We start from the raw sequence: 19,530 nt of genomic DNA, 5'->3' as shown, positions 1-19,530 counted from the left end.
ATCTTCCAGGTCACTTATCTGTCTTTCTGCCTCAGTTATTCTGCTATTGATTCCTTCTAGAGAATTTTTAATTTCATTTATTGTGTTGTTCATCATTTGTTTGCCCTTTAGTTCTTCTAGGTCTTTGTTAAACATTTCTTGTATTTTCTCCATTCTCTTGTATTTTCTCCATTCTGTTTCCAAGACTTTGGATCATCTTTATTATCATTACTCTGAATTTTTTTTCAGGTAGACTGCCTATTTCCTCTTCATTTGTTTGGTCTGGTGGGTTTTTACCTTGTTCCTTCATCTGCTGCATATTTCTGTCTTCCCATTTTGCTTCACTTACTGTGTTTGGGGTCTCCTTTTCTCTGGCTGCAGGTTTGTAGTTCCCATCGTTTTTGGTGTCTGCCCCCAGTGGGTAAGGTTGGTTCAGTGGGTTGTGTAGGCTTCCTGGTGGATGGGACTGGTGCCTGTGTTCTGGTGGGTAAGGCTGGATCTTGTCTTTCTGGTGGGCAGGACCGTGTCCGGTGGTGTGTTCTGGGGTGTCTGTGAACTCATTATCATTTTAGGCAGCCTCTCTGCTAATGGGTGGGGTTGTGTTCCTGTCTTGCCAGTTGTTTGGCATGGGGTGTCCAGCACTGGAGCTTGCTGGTCATTGAGTGGAGCTGGGTCTTAGCATTGAGACAGAGATCTCTGGGAGAGCTCTCACCAATATTAATGGGGCCAGGAGGTCTCTGGTGGTCCAATATCCTGAACCCGGCTCTCACACCTCAGAGGCTCAGGCCTGACACCCGGCCAGAGCACCAAGACTCTGTCAGCCACACAGCATAGATAACTGTGGTAAAAATCTGCCTGGTATCTTGGGTTTTTCTTTGCTGGGCAATTTATCCCATTCTGCATAGGTGTAACTAAGCTGCAGGCCTCTAGTTTCAAAAATGCAGGCACTTAACAGGATCTGAAGGTGGAGTTTTCAGCCCTCTGATGTCAAAAGGTCACCAAGCCAGATACTTGCGCATGCCACCATGAGCAATTCTATGTCAGGGAAAATACAAGCTGGCATTGCTCTCCAAAATTACCCTTAATTTTCAAGAAAGCAAGAATCCTGGGGGAATTCCCTGGCAGTCCAGTGGGCAGTGCAGCCAAAACAAAAAGAAAAGCAAGCAAGAATCCTGAAACCCATTGGTTAAGGTACAATGACTACTGCAGGTGTAAGAATTAGTATCTACACAGATATAGAGAACAAAATAGTGGTTACTAGTGGAGAGAGGGGAGATAGAGGGGTAATATAGGGGTAGAGAATTAAGAGGTACAAACTATTAGGTACAAAATAAGCTACAAGGATGTACTGTACAACACAGGGAATAAAACCAATATTTTATAATACCTATAAGTGGACTATAACCTTTAAAAATTGCGAATCATTGGGCTTCCCTGGTGGCACAGTGGTTGAGAGTCCGCCTGCCGATGCAGGGGATGCGGGTTCGTGCCCCGGTCCGGGAGGATCCCACATGCCGTGGAGCGGCTGGGCCAGTGGGCCGTGGCCGCTGGGCCTGCGCATCCGGAGCCTGTGCTCCGCAACGGGAGAGGCCGCAGCTGTGAGAGGCCCGTGTACCACAAAAAAAAAAAAAAAAAATTGTGAATCACTATATTGTACATCTGTAACATATATTTACAGCAACTATACTTCAGTAAAAGAAAATAAATAAATAAATAAAAAGAATTAGTAGTATATGTAGTGATAATAACAACACAAATCTGTTCTTGTCTTTCCTAGCAAAATAATGAAGTTTAATGAGTATAACTGGGAATTCCTGAATTTAGGATTTTTGTGTGACCAGTAGCTAAGGCAAGACTACCACAGGAAATTACTGTTTAGGGAGAGAGAACTTCTGCATGAACCCCCTTTCCTTTGGGAAAAAAAAAGGTAAAAAAGTAACACCAATTTGTGTCAAGGCTGGTAGAAAGAAAGAATAAAACCCTTTGTTTGTTTTTATTTTTTCTGTCATTTTAATGTAAGATTGACACAGACTGCTACAACATCTGAGATTCCACAGAGAACTACATGCTTCTGTTACTAGAAAACCTTTGCTGAAGCACTTGAACTTTACTTCTTAAAAAACTGAATACGGAGGCTTCAAGCATTTTTGTCAGCACACTGCCATTCACAATAACCTTCTAGATACTTATTTTCTACCTTTTCCTAAAAAGGTAGTTCTCACTTACCAGAACCCCACACACCACTGACAGGTTCAAAGCTCCTGAGCTCAGAAGTGATCAAAACACACAAGGAAGTATAATTAGTAGTCCAAAGTTTGGTTTAAATGTTTGAAGAACAGCAAACACCCAATAACACATACCAAATAGATTATTATCGCTTCTATGATGTAATGAATCAACAACTAAAACCACCTAAGACTGAAAATTTCTGTACTCAGTGTCTATTGGTATAAAGCCTTCATTCTTAATGCTTCTTATGGCATCACAGGTGTCAGAAATCACACAATACATTCTCAGCATTCTACAGTAGTCATCACTTTCAAAAACTATAATATACATCTGCATGTTACACAAACATGATTCTCTAGATAAGCATTTTGTCATATGTCAACCCCTAGCCTCAAATAACAGAACACAAAAAGCTATACAGGACAAAACACCACAGAACTTTTGCATATTCCCTTTCCCCAGTTGTTAGCAAGGGGCACGTTTTATAAGAGAAAGTGATGAAAAATCAGAAGTTTTGCATCCAGTGTTTGATCCCAACTTTTTACTTTCTTATCGTCTTCTGGTACCACCATATCCTAGAATGAGAAGAGTAAATTTTATATTAGTTTTTTAAAATGCATTAGAATTGCTTATAAAATTACAACAGTAATACACGTTTATTGTTAGCAAATGATACGAGACACGAGGGAAGAAGGAGAGAATGAGCTTGTGGACCAGGGCTGCAGGACTCAGTGCATCAACTCCCCACAAGAGCCCTTCCAGCCATCCAATCAGCATCAAGTCTGCTAAACACACACACACTTGCTGGCAATAACTTTTAGTCAGGAAACCAAAGATGTGTTCTGTGCTGGGGCCAGCGTGGTACAGGCAAGACCCAAAGTCTGAGCCAAACAGCAGAGAGGCCAGTGGAGCCTAAGCCAGGCCCTGCTACCTCTCACGACTCCAGCGGTAAATAGAAGTAACATGGGGGAGGGTCACGGACTTTTGATGGTAAAGGTTACCTAGGCACCCCCAGCTCCCCCAAGATGCAAACATGCTAACAGACAGGTTACAAGACCACAGTGTTCCCATCTGGAAACTCAATTTTTCTCAGATCTTCCTGTAGGTTATTTGGTAATGTCTTATGATTTTCTTCACCTAAGTCCCATACATTTCTAGTTGATATATACAGTTTCTTACAATTCTTGTTTCCACTGAGAATGTGGTTCCTTTTGTCACATTATGTCCTACGTAGTTACATCTTTATATATCTTCTCAATTATTACCACCTCTTTTTCTCCCCCAAAGCAACCACTATCTTAACATGTAACACCACAGATTAGTTTTGCTTGTTTTTAAACATGTATATTTATAAAACATGAATGCTGCAATCATATTGTACATATTCTTGTGTGTCTGGCTTCTTTCTTTACATCTGATAAATTTATCCACATTATCGCATACAACTATTTACTTATTCTTACTGCTGCACAGTATTCCACTGTATGAATATTAACTCAATTTTATCTCTGCTTCTTTACAAAATTTCCTCTTAGTCATTGCAATAAACATATTTTTGACAATGATTTAAATAATGGCTCAATACATTTTTATTGAGTTTTACCAAACTGAAAAGTTCAACCTTCTACCTAGAAAATTCCCATTTTAGAGCTTAAAGGACTCCTAGAGATTAACCAGAATTAAACATACATGGAAACCAACGTCCAGGAAGGTTTAAGTTAAAACCTTGGTTAGTGACAGACATGAGTCTAAACCAAATTTCTGTTTGAGTTTTAAAGAACAGAAGTGGGAGGAAAGAATAGATCTGAATTATATTTTAATCTCAGTTAATTGTGCAACTAATATTTCTGGTGAGTATACCACATAAAACCCTGACTGCTAAATGTATAGTTAATCATCTAAGTTCCAAATTGTTTCTGTACTTTACTGAATAGGAACTTCTTGATTTTTTGCTCTCACCTGACGCTGTTCTGGTTTTTGGCTCTGAGCTTGAACATGCTGAATAGCTTCCTGGGTCTCCACGAAGTGGTGAATAAGCACGCCTATTCCACGAGCTGGAGTATGAGGATGGGTAGTACCACGAGTCAGAAAAGGGTGTTGCTGCTCTATAAAGACAAAAGTGTGTCAGGCATTTTTCTTGTGACTATGATTTTTAAATACCCTCCTATTCCTAAACCATCAGAAAACAATTTTTATCAAGTGTTTTTTCCTCAGTGTTCTGGTATATTAGGATTAACATAAAATAAACACTGTTTTATATTTCTGCCATTCTTATGGTCATTGCTATGAGGAAAGAAAATGACAGGGAATAAAGGTTCTTTCTTTCTGAATTCACATTCAAATACAATCTAAACTTAAACTACTATTTAAACTGAAGACATTCCAAAATCTGGTCACAAGCTCTTTCCACCCTTGCTTCTATCATTCTCCAACCAAACCAGAATGCCAACTGTGCCCCAAATGTTGTGTTCTTTCCTGCCTTCTCAGATGTCGAGTCAACAGTCTTGCTTCTAACTCAGATCTATAAGCATGACATGTGAAAGAAAACAACACATATAATATTGATCAAAGCACAGATGTCATTCTTTCCCATCCCCAGAGAATCTGATTTAATAGGGTAATGTCACCATAATTTATTTTCCTTAACAAAACAAATCCAGTCAAATTGTAAGTAAAACAAAGAAGCCTCTAAAGAAAGGCTGAATTAGAGAGCAGGTGAGATAAATGCAAAGCTTACCTATTGCTGCCAAACAAATATCCTAATATTCCTCCAGTTCCCAAGCCAGTCCAGAACCCTGGTCCTGAATTTTCATGTCCTTTTTGTCCAGTGAAAGCACTGCCAAAACCAGAAGTTGCACCATGCGGTCCTAAAAATAAAAATGATTATGTATCCTCTCTTAAACCATAGTCTACAGAACTAAAGATAATATGACATTTCAATTGTTTCATCTGTATGCTTTAATAATAATACTCAGGGGACTTTCCTGGTGGCACAGTGGTTAAGAATCTGCCTGCCAATGCAGGGGACCAGGGTTCGAGCCCTGGTCCAGGAAGATCCCACGTGCCAAGGAGCAACTAAGCCTGTGCACCACAACTGCTGAGCCTATGCTCTAGAGCCCGCAAGCCACAAATACTGAGCCCATGAGCCACAACTACTGAGCCCGCGAGCCACAGCTACTGAGCCTGCATGCTGCAACTACTGAAGCCCACACGCCTAGAGCCTGTGCTCCGCAACAAGAGAAGCCACCACAAAGAGAAGCCTGCGTACTGCAACGAAGAGTAGCCCCCGCTGCCTGCAACTAGAAAGCCTGCGCACTGCAACAAAGACCCAACGCAGCCAAAAATAAAAAAATAAATTTTTAAAAAGAATAAAAATAAAAAATAATAATACTTCAACTTATAAACAAGTGTATTCAAAAAGTGTATTTATAAAATACTGGTTTAGGGCTTCCCTGGTGGCGCAGTGGTTGAGAGTCTGCCTGCCGATGCAGCAGACATGGGTTCATGCCCCGGTCCGGGAAGATCCCAAATACCACGGAGCGGCTAGGCCCGTGAGCCATGGCTGCTGAGCCTACGTGTCCGGAGCCTGTGCTTCGCAACAGGAGAGGCCACAACAGTGAGAGGCCCGTGCACCGCAATAAATAAATTAATTAATTAATTAAATAAAATAAAATACTGGTTTGTAACTAAGGAGCACCTGCCTTTCCCAAACACAAGGAAAAGGAGGGATATGTTTTTAAGGCAGAGGAGGGTGGTTTCTTCCTGTAAGGTCACATCTGCCCTGCTCCAGATCAGCTACTAGAAGATGACCCCACGTGTCAGAGCTACTTCCTTTCTACTGTGTGGACACGTCTAGAAGCTCCAGGTTGAGAGCTGTACCTGAGTGTCTAATGGAGGAATCCAGGTGGAGGATATTTGTTGGTTGGGAAGTCGGGTCTTACAAGGGACCAAAAAAAAAAATACCTTCTGCTCAGAGGAAGTTTTTCTTAAATTGCTGTATCATATACATAAAGGGAACTGTGCTAATCCCACATGTACAGCATAATAAATCTGTATGTATGTACCCATGCATGTAATCACTACCCACATCAGTAAAACCTTTCTAGCACGCAGAGACTCCCTCACGACAACTCCCAATAGATACCCACCCATGTCAGAGAGAAGCCGACTCTGACTTTTCTCACCACACTTTGGTTTTACCCATTCTTGAACTTTTTATAAATAGAATCATATGGAGGTACTCTTCTGGTGTATCATTATGTCCATGAGAGTCGACCTCCACCACTGCATATATCAGTTTTGTTTTTGTTTTTTTCTAAATTTATGTATAGTAAGTAGTCCAATGTGTGAAAAAAAACAATTTGTCTCATTCTAATGTTTACAGACATTCTATATCCAGTTTTTGGCTGCTGTGAATACAGCTGCTGTGAACATTCTTGTGCAGATCTTTTTGCACACACATGCATGCATTTCTCTTAGGTATGCATCTAGGAATGAAATTGCTGGGTCATTGGATGGCGTATGTCTAGTTTCAGTAGATACTGACAGTTTTCCAAAGTGTTTTATCCTTTTAACTCCTTCCAGCAAGTTCCAGTTAACTACATCCTTGCCATTACTTGGTACTCTGTCTTTTTAATGTTAGCCATTAAGATGATTAAATGGTGGTTAATTAAGAACTCAGGTTTTAATCTGCATTTTCCTGAAGACTAATGATGCTGAACACCTTTTCAAACTTTTATTGGACATCTGGATATCTTCTTTTACTACAAAATGGCTGTTCAAATCCTCTGTCCATTTTTTTAATTAGGTTGTCTGTCTTTTCTCAGATTTGTGGGAGTTCTTTATCTACTGTAGATACACGTGCTTTGTTGAAAATATGTTTTACAAATACCTTCTCCCAGTCTGTGGCTCGCCTATTCACTCTCTTAATGTCGTCTTTGATGACTAGACATTCTTAATTTAAATAAAGTCTAATTTATCCCTCTTTTCTTTTTGGCTGGTATTTTTTGCATTCTAAGAAAGTTTTGCCTGCCCTGACAAATATTTTCCTATGTTTTCTTCTGGAAATTTAATTGTTTTACTTTTATGTTGACCTCTGTAATACTCAGTGAATAAAATTTTATGTGTGTTGAGAGACAGAGTTCAAGGTAAATGCTTATTACCAAATCTGATCAAGTTTGACTGAGATGATTTGCAATTTAATCATGCATTCTTAAAATAGTAATCACAATTAACCTTATAGAGAAACAGAACAGAAGAGGTAAAAGAAGTTGAAAGTAAAAAAATAAGACAAATCTGCTGTGGTTTCCCAATGCAACCATTTTCTATATCAGAAACCAGCACAGGATTCACTACCTGACTTCTATCCTACTTACTGCCATTGCCTAGGAAAACATACCTGTGAACTCAGACTTAAAGCCTGCAGGAGAGGGTCCTTCAGGATTGGTGAATCTCTGATAACGATGGGAATATGGAGGATACTCAGAATATGGTGGAGGAGAATCATGACCATTACTAAGGAAGAATTTATAAACTCCAAAGGCAATAGCAAGTAGTACCACGATGGTAAGCACTCCACTGATGCTACAAGATTCTCGGGAGTACAACTTATTATAATAATCAGAGAAAGAGTTAAAGCCATGGTTTTTTCCAGACTCTCTCGATTTCTTCAGGCCAAGTTCCGTGTAATCTAAGTGATACTCCAAGCCACAGGAACCTCTCAGTACATACTGGTCTTCAGAGGATTCATAGCCTTCACAGCTCACCACAGTTTTTCCAAATTTGTACGCGATATCTAAATCGGTCTTACATTCCCACTGTGAAGAAAAGTAGAAACAGGTTATTAGAACCAAAAGATTTTTTTTTCATTTAATATATATTATTTGGGCTAAACTGCTGTCATAAAACAGCAAAATGAAGCGAGGGAATGATAATTCAGGACGAGTATTTCTGTGCTGGGGGAGGGCAAACCAGGGGCTTCCAAGATACTGGTGATATTAACATTCTACTTAAGCTAGGTGGTGGGTACATGAGTGCTCATTTTATTACTATTCCTTATTCCTTACATATAGATGTAAAGAATTCTTTTGTACATATTAAGCATTCCCTAATTTATTAATTTTAAGCAAATTTTTTAAATGTCAACTTTTTAACCACTGTTGAAGATGCTTTCTTTAAAAATGCTTTCTTTAAAAATTTTCAACATTAAGGCTCAAATATCAGCATCATATATGAATATCTGGTAGCTGTTGATACAACCTTCTGAGAAAAACTTCCTACACAAATTCTATAAAAACCATGGACTACCTTCCCCAAGGTCCAATCCATTAAGTAATTTTCTTAAGTTTTTTTAAAAAGACATTTAGAAAAACTGCAAAAAGAATCTATGCTAGCCTCAAAATTTTCCAGCATAAAAAAAAAAGCCCAGGTCTAGTTTGAATTTTATAACTATTTTGAGCTGAGTAGGTAATATGCTTCTCTATCAACATTAAAAAAGATATAAGCCAAAAGAGATCTGATTGGTTCTATTGCTTTTCTCTTTTTTGGACAAATTATCTTCCTCTTTCAAACTTCAGGTACACTATATCAGCTTTATTCAGATATAATTCACATACTAGACACTCACCCATTTCAATGGTTTTTAGTGTATTCACAGAGCTGTGCAACCATCATCACAATCAATTTTAGAATATTTTCATCGCCCCCAAAAGAAATCTCATCTCCTTTAGCAGTCACTTCCTGTTTCCCCCCAAGTCTCTTAGCTCTAAGCAACCACCAATCTGTCTGCAAGGATTCCCCTATTCTGGACATTTCATGTAAACGGAATCATACAATACGTGGTCCTACGTGACTGGCTTCTTTCACCTGGCGGAATGTTTTCAAGGTTCACACATGTTGTAGCATAAATCAGCACTTCATTCCTTTTTATGGCTAAATAACATTCCATCGTATGGATATACCACATTTTGTTTCTTCATTCATCAACGATGGACGCTTGGGTTGTTTCTACTTTTTGCCTTTTATGAATAACGCTGCTACAACGTTTAGTATGTTTCTGTGTGGACACACATTTTCAAGTCTCTTGGGTACACACCTAGGAGTCGAATGACTAGGCATTCAGTAACTCTATGTTTAAACCTTTGAGAAACTGCGCGTTTTCCAAGGTGGCTGCGCCGTTTCACATCCCTAATGGCAGTGTATGAGGGTCTCTCCACATCCGCACCAACACCTGCTACTAGCCTTTCTGATCACAGGCATCCTGTTGTAGGAACTGGTGTCTTACTGTGGTTTTGATTTGTATTTCCCTGATGCTGCACACTTTTTCAGCTAATGATGCTGAACATTTTTTCACCTGTTTATTGGCCATCTGCATATCTTCTTTGGAGAAATGTCTAGTCAGATGCCTTACCCACTGTTAAATTTGGTTATATGTTTTCTTACTGAGTTGTAATAGTTCTTCATACACTCTGGACACAAGTCCCCAATCAGATATATGACTGCAAAAGCTTTCTCCTATTGTGTGTCCTTTTCGCTTTCTTGATGGTGTCTGTTGAAGCCTAAAAGTTTTTAATTTGGATAATATACAATTTTTCTATTTTGTTGTTGTTGTTCTACACTATTCCATTTTTTAAATAATTTTATTTGGAGGAAGATTTATAAGCTTGTTGATTTAGGTAAATAAACTCAATGTCTATTGGTATTTCTCATTAATTGTCATTTCCTTAACAGCATATACTAAAAGTGGCTTCTAATTATTATATTTATACTCTTGGAATTAGAAGAGGCTCTCTCCTGCTACTAAACATAAGTCAATGTATGACATCCTCTATACTTCTTTGCTCATGCCATTCACTCCCTTCTCTATCTCTTCAGCTCTAAAAATGTTATCCTTCCTTACTAACACAGTACATATAATACTTTCTTCTTCAAGTCTTTCCCAATCCCCCCAGCTGGACGTGACTTTACAATACTTTGTTGGCACCTAGATGTAATGTGAGTGCTTGTCTTATCTATTCTCCTAGGAAGAGAGTTTCTTGAGGGTTGTGACTCCATCATTCATTTTTGTATAATACTGTTTAATGTATGTTTAATGAATGACTTTGCCGTCAGTATCTTTTTTCCATCAAGACTGAAAAGTAATATAAAAGTAAAAGTAATTTCAGCTTTAACCTGAAGATTCTGTGATTTGGTTAGCAAGACTAGGAAAAAATGTTGTGAAATACATATCACCAAGCAAATATGAACTCTCTCCCTGAACTGCATACACCAGGCACAAAGGTTGTATCAAACAAGAATATCACTCTGATGGAAGGGAAAACTGTCAAAGCCAGTTTCTGGCCGAATGACCAACCATCTTAAATCCCTTCTGAAAGCAGGCAGAATACGAAGTCGAAATCTATTCGTATTGATTTAAACTGAATTCCCTTAAAATCTATTCCATTTCTAAAGGATAACAAATTTTGGAACTTCAAGGAGGTGGTCTACCCTAAGTACAAAATGCCAAAGACCTGAAGACAATAAAGCCCACTGAAATGCTTTCACTCGTAAGTAACCACCCTCAGCTCTAAAACAACTTTTTAAAATCAAGCATTTGAAGCACAATAGGGACACAGGAACCCCACCCCCACTTACAATCTACAATTCCTTATCATCTTAACTTTATTTTTTAAGGATAGGTTGGTATTCTTTGAGGAATGACAGAGAAATGACAATCAAAAGAAATCCTCTACCCCCCACCCCCAAGTATATGAAAAGTTTTGAAAATTTACTAATGTTTTATGAGAAAGTTTTGGTATAAAGATTACAATGAATATTTCCAGGCTTTAAAATCAGTTCATTTCTTTCAGAGGATGTTCCTTTCAGAGACCAAATCACTGATTTATATTTATATATTTTAGGTAACCGGAGATTTTCTATATGTACTTCCCCAAAATACTGAATAATGTCTTAATAAACACTTCACTGAAAAGGATTCCATTTAGACTTCCATCAACATAAAGAGTATTACCTGTACATCATAACCATCCCAGCCTTTGTTCTGACACTGTATGACTTTGGGGGTATAAGAATCACATCCAGCTGTGCCTCCAACACATTTCAACTGTGGGATCGGATCCAACCTACGGGAAGTAGTATAGCGGTCATAGTGGAGGGTAAGAGCTTTTATATCCCGCAACAATACTCTGTCTGAAACAGTAAGAACACAGATAAACAGATGGTAAATATCTTGTCATACAGAAAGATTCATTCTAGTAAAACTCTTGTCATCGAAAACACTTTCAAAAGTAAGGCTCTTTCTTGCCTTTTGAGGATGACTAAGGAAGAGAAGATGGAACAGTTTCCCAAATCCCAAAGCCATCGCAACAACCTTCACGCCTTTTGCACAAAAGTCAGAAAGTCACTCCTTTAAGGTCTCCCTTCATTTCAGGATTGATGTCCCCTAAACTGCTTCTATATTGTGAGTTCCACATAATTTTTGCAAAATCAGAACCAAAAGTTCATTAACCTGAAACGTTGTACTACTGTATGACAATTGACAATAATATCAATGGTTAATTAAAATAGCAAAACATATACATGAATGTTCCTGAAGCACACTTAATGACTTAAACGTCTGTCAACAGATGAACGGTTTAATAAAATTTTGGCCTATTCACAAAGTGGAATATTCTACAGCAGTTAAAATGAGTGAACTAGAATTCATGTATCAGAATAGAAATAGTAAAAACATTTTAAGCAAAATGCAAGTTGTAGAATGTTTAGTAGGATGGCTTTACATAAACCACGAAAACTGGCAAAACAGTACTACATATTGTTAAGGTCTATACGTGTATATACCAGTAGTATGAAAACATGCATAGGAATAACTAAGCATCAAATTCAGAGCACCACTGAGGACAGAGGGAGAGCAGAGACTTTCGCTCTCTATCCCTAATGTTTTATTACTTTGCAGGGGGGAGGTTTGCTTGCAACTATAGTACAATGTAAAGATTCAATAAAACTGGGTGGTGAGTACGTGGATTTTCATTGTGTACTTCTGTGGGTTTAAATATTTTAAATATTTCACAATTTTAAAAATTAAAAAGTTAAACTATTTCACAAATTAAAAATCATATTGACAAAGCAGTTTAAAAAGAAGAAGTCAAAACAAGGAAATTATGGCCGGCACTGATGTATCAATACATAAGTGAATTTTGAAGTGTTATTGGAAAATGAATAGTCTTCCTACTTATCATCCTCAGATTATGATGGAAGATACTGCGGATTGGTTCACTCAACACACATTTTGCCCTCAAACTGGTATGACTTCTTGCAAAGCTAAAAGACTCCTAAAACCTCTTGCAGCTACAAATCCCAAAAGTGATTTCGGTTCTGTCAACCGGAGGGACTTAAGCGAGATCCGGAGATCAGAGCTTAAACTCAGACTGTGCCCAGGCTAGCAGGCAGTCATGGGGGCTCAGGGTTTTCCTGACACTGTCCAGTGCTCCGTAATTAGCGTCGTGGATGCAAAAAGGCTTGATGTGAGCCATCCAGTGTTCACTGCTGCAGATGTAGCAGACATCACTTTCCACCATTTTGTTAGCACCCAATTCCCTATTAAATTAGCAAAATTTGCTGCCTCTCAAATTGCACTGAAAGTACAATAAATGAACTGTTTTGCCGATGTGAACAAACAAGGTCAGGCAAAACAGAAAAGGAGATGGTAACAGAATTTTGGAAGGTGAAAGCCGATGGACCAATAGTTAGGTGACTAGTCCTAAATATAAGTGAAGTGCCAGACCAGCAAGTAGGAAAACTGAGAACCAACCTGACACACATAATAGAATCCCTAAAAGCAACAGGAAGTGGCAGCTCTTGAATTGGAGCTGACTGAAGTAAGCACTACAAGGTGAAAGCTGCTTGAGAAGAAGCTACATCCCTAGATGGTCTCCCAAGCTCTTTTCATTCATATACATATATATACACACACATACACACACATATATACATACACACATACATACATATACATATTTCACAATTTTTTAAAATCTAAAAGTAACACTTTTTCCTTTTAAAAAGAGAAATCCATTCCTCCTCCAATTTCACATTTCTGTGATAACCAAAACTAGCAGCCTGGTCAGGACCTTCTTCTTGCTCACACAGATACATATACAGGGGTTGTTTTGATTTTTATTAGTTTATTTTTATAAAATTGAATCATACAGTACACACTACTCTTCACATGCTTTTGCACTTAATCAGACATCAAGGATATTCCCTCACGTCAGCAAATACAGATCTTATTTATATTTATTTACCAAAAAAAGAGCTTAATAAATTTGACTAAGCTGAGACTTACTGGTCACCCTTCTCTCACCAAAATACAATAAAACTAGAAATATAATAATATAAAGTAATATAATAACATATAAAATGGTAAAAAGACAGCTGAAAACCAGTAACAACAAAGAAAGGAAAACTGGGTTACAGCAATCAAAACATATCTGTAATTAAATCTATAATAATGTAAACAGTAACCCAGGATTAGGAAAACTGATCATGTGCACAATGTATAAAACTTAATCCCTGATGGTTAAACACTTACCACAAAATAAACAACAAATTAAAAGTACTAGAAGAAAACACAAAAAGAAAGAATATGTTTATGATCCTGGGATGGGAAAGATCTTAAGACACCAAAAGCAAGACTGACCAGCAAGATAGTGACTATACTTGGCAAATCATGTTCAATCTATGAAAACCCAAGAATCCATAATAATACTTAAAGGGAAAGCCAAAAACTCACTTGTCTATACTTAAAGTGGCTACCAATTACCTCACTTTGAAAACTAGCAATTAAAGATTTTAAATTAAATGTTTATCCTGACTTTCCAGCCAGAACCATAATCTGAAATAGCCTCAGTTGATAAGGAAAATCTCAACTTTACTGAAGAATATCAATCAATAAATGCAGAAGAAGTGATAGAATTAGAAAAATCACCATCTTACAACCCCTAAATAAACAGATTCAGAAAAGGATTAATTAGTTTTAAAATCATTAAGTGAATGGATATTGGTATGCTGCCAAGTAACATTACACGGAGTGCTCTCTAGTCACAAAAGGGGAAAAATGTAACTTCACGGGGGAGAAATAAGCCACTGTAATCCACTAGTCAAACTTAGCACTGCTAACGGTATAAAGATCGATATTACACCATCTCCTATGATGTAATCCTCAGAAGTATTTAATATGAATCTAATCAATCCTTTGGACCTAGCATTCAGCTTACTAGAAATACAAGGAAGAAAAAAAAATGCTAAAACAATGTCATGAGAAAACAGAATCCAGAACGTAGGATATTCTAAAGGATAACTGGCCCAATCCCTTCAGCAAAGCAGGAGCATGAAAAAAGAGACCATTCTACATTTTCAAAAGACTTAAGGGATAATTCAGTCAGATGCAATGACTGGTCCTGGACTGGGCCCTGGTTTGAACAAACTAGTTTAGACATTTTAGGGACAACTGTGATATCTGGCTATGGAATGAGTAATTAGTTGATATTAAGAAATTAGGGTCAATTTTGTTAGATGTAATGTTATTTTTACTAGGTGGGGAAAAGTTCATTAAAAAAAGGCTTATACTGAAGGATTTAGTTATGGCCTATCATGATGCCTGTAACTTACATTAAAATATATCAACATTTAAGGGCTTCCCTGGTGGCGCAGTGGTTGAGAGTCCACCTGCCGATGCAGGGGGCGCGGGTTCGTGCCCCGGTCTGGGAGGATCCCGCGTGCCACGGAGCAGCTGGGCCCGTGGGCCATGGCCACTGGGCCTGCGCGTCCGGGGCCTGTGCTCTGCAACGGGAGAGGCCGCGGCAGTGAGAGGCCCGTGTAACGCAAAAAAAAAAAAAAAAATGCATTGTTTTACCAAATAATAAAGCTTACAATAAAATTAAAATAATCAAAATAGTATGGGATAGTAACAGAAACAGACAAGTGAACTGTGAAACAAAAGAAAGTCTAGAAATAAATCCAGATATATGTGGAAATTCAATACAAGATAAAGTGGGTTTTTTGTGTTCTAGGTGTATTTTTTTTATCAAGCATCACCATATTTTATTTATAAAACAAAGCACAATGGCATCCTTTACCGTTGACAAAACTCAATATCCTGCACAACTCTTTCTGCCCTGCTTAGCCTGTGTGAGGAAAGACAAATGATGCATCTCAAACCCACAAGTAATTTAAGAAGTAGAGTAAATTGGGTCTGAGTTACAATGAGTTGCAGTAGCCTCAAGTGGGATCTCGGTAATACTGTACAGAATAGTGATTCTGAGACTACTCCTTAAATGAAAGGAAACTCTTCTCCAACCAGCAAAAGCAGGCTTTTCAATTTAGTGGAAAAAGGATGTCTTCTTTAATAAATGGTTTTGTCATAACTGACTACACAGCTAGAATAAAATCCACCTAAAGCTATATAAAAATTTAATTCCACATGATCCAAATATCTAAATTTCCAAGAACTATACTAAAATAAAATATGCTATATTAAACTCAAACTACCTCCTAATAAATAAAAAATTATAACAATGAAAATGTTCAATGGTTTAAAAAATCAAAATATTATTAAACTAAATAATGGGAATAATAACAACTTGAATTTGTTGTAGCAGGGCTGAGATAATGCAAAGAACACTGAACTAAATTCCCACCACCAACTTGGTATATGACTTTGGCCAAGTCAATTTATCTGTATAGAAATGACCTGTAAAGTTAAAACGATATCAACCTTAAAATTGACTGTGAAGTTTAGATATGATTTACTAAAATTATCTGGCAGAGTACTCGACACATAATAGGTGATCAAGTATGATAAATATTATTGAGAATGTTTAAGGAGCCATATACCTATGTGTTATCATTACCATGACTCTACAGCATCTTTCCTCCCTAGAGATCCTAAAGGTTACTATGTTTTGTAACCAGAATACATATGTTGAAGCCTTAATCCCCAATGTGGTGGCATTTGGAGGCAGGGCCTTCAGGAGGTGATTAATTTTAGATGAGCTCATGAGGATGGAGCGCCAGTGACGGGATTAGTGCCCATGTAGGAAGAGGAAGAGACCAGGGCCCCCATCCACCCACTCACTCCCAGCTACCCCCACCCCGCCCCACCCCAACTCTTGTTATGTGAGAACATAACAAGAAGACAGTCATCTGCAGAGCAGGAAGAGGGCCCTCTCCAGACACCAAACATGCTCGCACCTTGATCTCAGACTTCCCAGCCTCAGAATGCAAGGAATAAATGCTGCTTACCACCCAGTCTGTGGTATTTTGTGATAGCAGCTCGAACTAAGACAAGGTCTAAGAACAAAATGCTCACAACCTTACTCCACTAGTACATCAGTCAAGGGTGACACACAGTTCCCTGAAGTCCAGACTCACAAATCAAAACCCACTTGCAGGTCTCAAACTTAAGATGAACAAAACCAAACTCCCCCAAGCCTGATTCTCCCACAATCCCACATCTCAGGAAAGGGTAATTCCATCCTTCTAGTCACTCAAGATCCAAAACCTTGGAGTTATCTTTGTCTTCTCTCCTCCTCTAACCCTTATATCTAATCCCTCAGAGTATCATGTCATCTCCACCTTCAGAACCGCTGAGAAGCCCACCACTCTCACCAACTGCACTGCTTCCCCCCCACCCCCGCCGCCGCCAACCATCACCACTCTCGGGACTTACTGTACAAGCAGTCCCTTCACTGGCCTCCCAGCTTCCCCCCACCCACTCTCACTCCCACAGTCTGTTTTCCACAGAGCAGACAGAATGTGCCTTTAAAATACAGATCATATTAGGGCTTCCCTGGTGGCGCAGTGGTTGAGAGTCCGCCTGCCGATGCAGGGGACACGGGTTCGGCCCCGGTCAGGGAAGATCCCACATGATGCGGAGCGGCTAAGCCCGTGAGCCATGGCCGCTTAGCCTGCGCGTCCGGAGCCTGTGCTCCGCAACCGGAGAGGCCACAACAGTGAGGGGCCCATGTACCACAAAAAAAAAGAAAAAGGAAAAAAAAAAACAGATCATATTAAAAAAATATAGAACAGAATAGAATGGGATAGAATACAGGTCATAGCAGACCCATCCCTTCAGGGTTCTCATCAAATGTCACCTTAACAGTGACTTCTTCCCTGACTAACATATATTTTGAAAATCCCTGCTTCTGCCTGCACACCCTGTCCTCCTTACCCTGTTTTTATCAATGTCCAAACCACTATTCACAATATGACATGCTATTTACCTGATTTGTTCATTTTCTATTTCTCCTCAATAGGTGTAAACTCCAGGGCAAAACGCTGTTTTGTTCACTGCAATATTCCCAACACCCAGAAGAGTGACAAATACAAAGTAGCTCAATAAAGAATTGTGAAAATTTTTAGGTAATCTCTTTAGAACTGGTACAATTTTTTTTTTCTGGACAAATTTTTGCTTTATGTTAGCTAAAGACAAAGTGAGTACAACCAAAGTCAAACAAAAGACAAACGAGGGACTGACTACTGCTTGATAAAACTACTTGAAAAAACTAACTCAATAAAATGCCTTCATAAAATAGTTCCTCAAAAGAAATTTAAGTTCAAGTAGTTTGTGTTTACTCTGCAAAATATTTTTGTGCCTTTTGTTCCAGAACAATAGTTTTATAGAGTAGGTAGACAAAGAGCTACCAGGAAAAGGTTCATCATTAGTTTAAATTTGGCTCCGTTTTTTTATTCCCGACTCTTCATCAGTAAACCATTTTTTTTTAAAACCTCCTCTTTTTATTCAAGAATTGATTGAGGGTTCAACTAATGTTTTAATCCAGTTTTTAAATTGTAATTCTGATCAAAGTCTTCTATCTATAAAAACTTTCTAGAAATACATAAGGAAAATGTACAGACATTTAAATCCAACTTGGCTTTTTATTAATTAGTAATAAAACATCCACATCAAAGGAGTACTCAAAATCAAGTACTTACAAATAGCACCTTCTCTCTCATTTTAGCATTTAAGAATAAAAAATAAGAAGCTACAGAAATAAATCTGTTGCTTAAGTTCAAAAACACAGGCATTTCCTATCACCAAATCACGACTGCAATATGGGTACACTTTCCATGCTTTTAACATCTTTACTCCCCAAAACAAAAATGATGTTTTCATTGTTTGAAAGTCATTTTTTACATCACTCCAACTTAACAGCATGCATCATTTATTAAATGGAAAACTGTATGTATGTATGTATACATATATATACACACACATATGTATTACATGGAATATTCTCGATCCCATAAAAATTCGTTAGACAATTCTAATAACATAGTGATATGAAAGAACTATTTTTCCTAGAAATCACTTATCGTGTACCATCACAAAAAAAAATTTTTTTTAATTCAACAGGAAAAGCTGGTGTAACGCAATGAACGTCACTGTAATGGTCAGAATAAGCAGCGTGAGTTGTGATCACATAAATAGTACAGTCCATGATTCTACTAACCTACCTCCAAGGTTTGCAGCCCTGTCCACGAAGTGTGACTCAAGGACTGCCGGTGCCATGGCAACTGCCGGGTACAGCAACAGGCAGCCATGACAAGAGTCAGCGACGATGACATCAGACAGTCTTGACAACAAAGCAAAATGCGCAGGTGAGGGTCGAGCTTTCCAGCCAGACCCAGGGGATGAGGGCTGTAGCCCGAGAAAGAAGAAGGTGGGCAAATTCTGGGAGTCCAAGCAAGGGAGAAGGGAACATTAACAACACTAGAGTAGTCCCGCCCCGCCCACTCCCCAACAGTCCACACTCATCCAGGAGGACGTCTGGGAAGAGCAAAGAGGCCAGGCAGGGCACAGATGAACAGCGAGGAGGATGGAAATGAGGAATTAGGGTAGAAGGGCTCAAGGGGCGGCGAACAGAAATGGTGGAGCCTCTTAGCGCTGCTTGAAGGCAGCAGGAAGGGGGGAGTGAAGGCAGCACTCACCAGGGTCGTTCCAGCCCCGGGCAGAGCCCGCGATCAACAGAAGCAAAAGGAGGCTGAACAGAGCGCAGCGTCCAGCCGCTTCCGGCCCGCCGGCCGAAACCATGGCGCTCGGTGAAGATGGCGCGCGGCTGCCGGGAGCTCGCAGGTCGGAACCCTGGCTGCGGAAGGCCGCGCACCGTTAAGCACCGACGCCGGCAGCTTCCGCCGCGGAAAAAGGAAGGTCTACCGCAGGACCCCTGCTGCAGGGAAGGTCCGTGCGCCAGTCTGACGTCACTACAGCGGCGGCCCGTGGGGGAACTGGAGTGGTCGCTGCTGTCCCCGCCTCTGGAGCCCAGC

The 19,530-nt window shown here is 39.1% G+C and overlaps 1 protein-coding gene across 2 annotated transcripts; it reads right to left on the bottom strand.

Annotated features, from left to right (window-relative positions):
• Positions 1-1,961: 1,961 nt before the first annotated feature.
• On the bottom strand, positions 1,962-19,530 carry SARAF (store-operated calcium entry associated regulatory factor). 2 transcript variants are annotated; one of them, XM_049704242.1, is made up of 7 exons: positions 19,195-19,530; positions 18,721-18,839; positions 11,216-11,394; positions 7,607-8,024; positions 4,946-5,075; positions 4,168-4,313; positions 1,962-2,783 (listed from the first exon to the last, which is right to left on the bottom strand). In XM_049704242.1, exons 2-7 carry the CDS (start codon positions 18,773-18,775, stop codon positions 2,758-2,760), a joined length of 954 nt encoding a protein of 317 aa, XP_049560199.1. In that variant the 5' UTR covers positions 18,776-18,839; positions 19,195-19,530; the 3' UTR covers positions 1,962-2,757. The 2 variants fall into 2 exon arrangements, with proteins under 2 accessions (XP_049560199.1, XP_004277198.1); XM_004277150.3 differs by lacking the exon at positions 18,721-18,839 and having other exon boundaries at positions 19,195-19,528.

This window comes from Orcinus orca, chromosome 21 (assembly GCF_937001465.1).
Source record: "Orcinus orca chromosome 21, mOrcOrc1.1, whole genome shotgun sequence".
In the NCBI taxonomy this organism is placed as follows: domain Eukaryota; kingdom Metazoa; phylum Chordata; class Mammalia; order Artiodactyla; family Delphinidae; genus Orcinus; species Orcinus orca.
This window is presented reverse-complemented; position numbering and strand designations above follow the sequence as displayed.

Bases quoted from the DNA above. Each gene is read 5' to 3' on its own strand.
- SARAF (XM_004277150.3), bottom strand. From the start codon at position 19,297: ATGGTTTCGGCCGGCGGGCCGGAAGCGGCTGGACGCTGCGCTCTGTTC. The intron at 8,025-11,215 runs GTAATACTCTTT...TTTTCTTCACAG, and splicing joins GGGATGGTTATGATGTACAG to TGGGAATGTAAGACCGATTT. The intron at 5,076-7,606 runs GTATGTTTTCCT...TTTTATTTTTAG, and splicing joins CTTTAAGTCTGAGTTCACAG to GACCGCATGGTGCAACTTCT.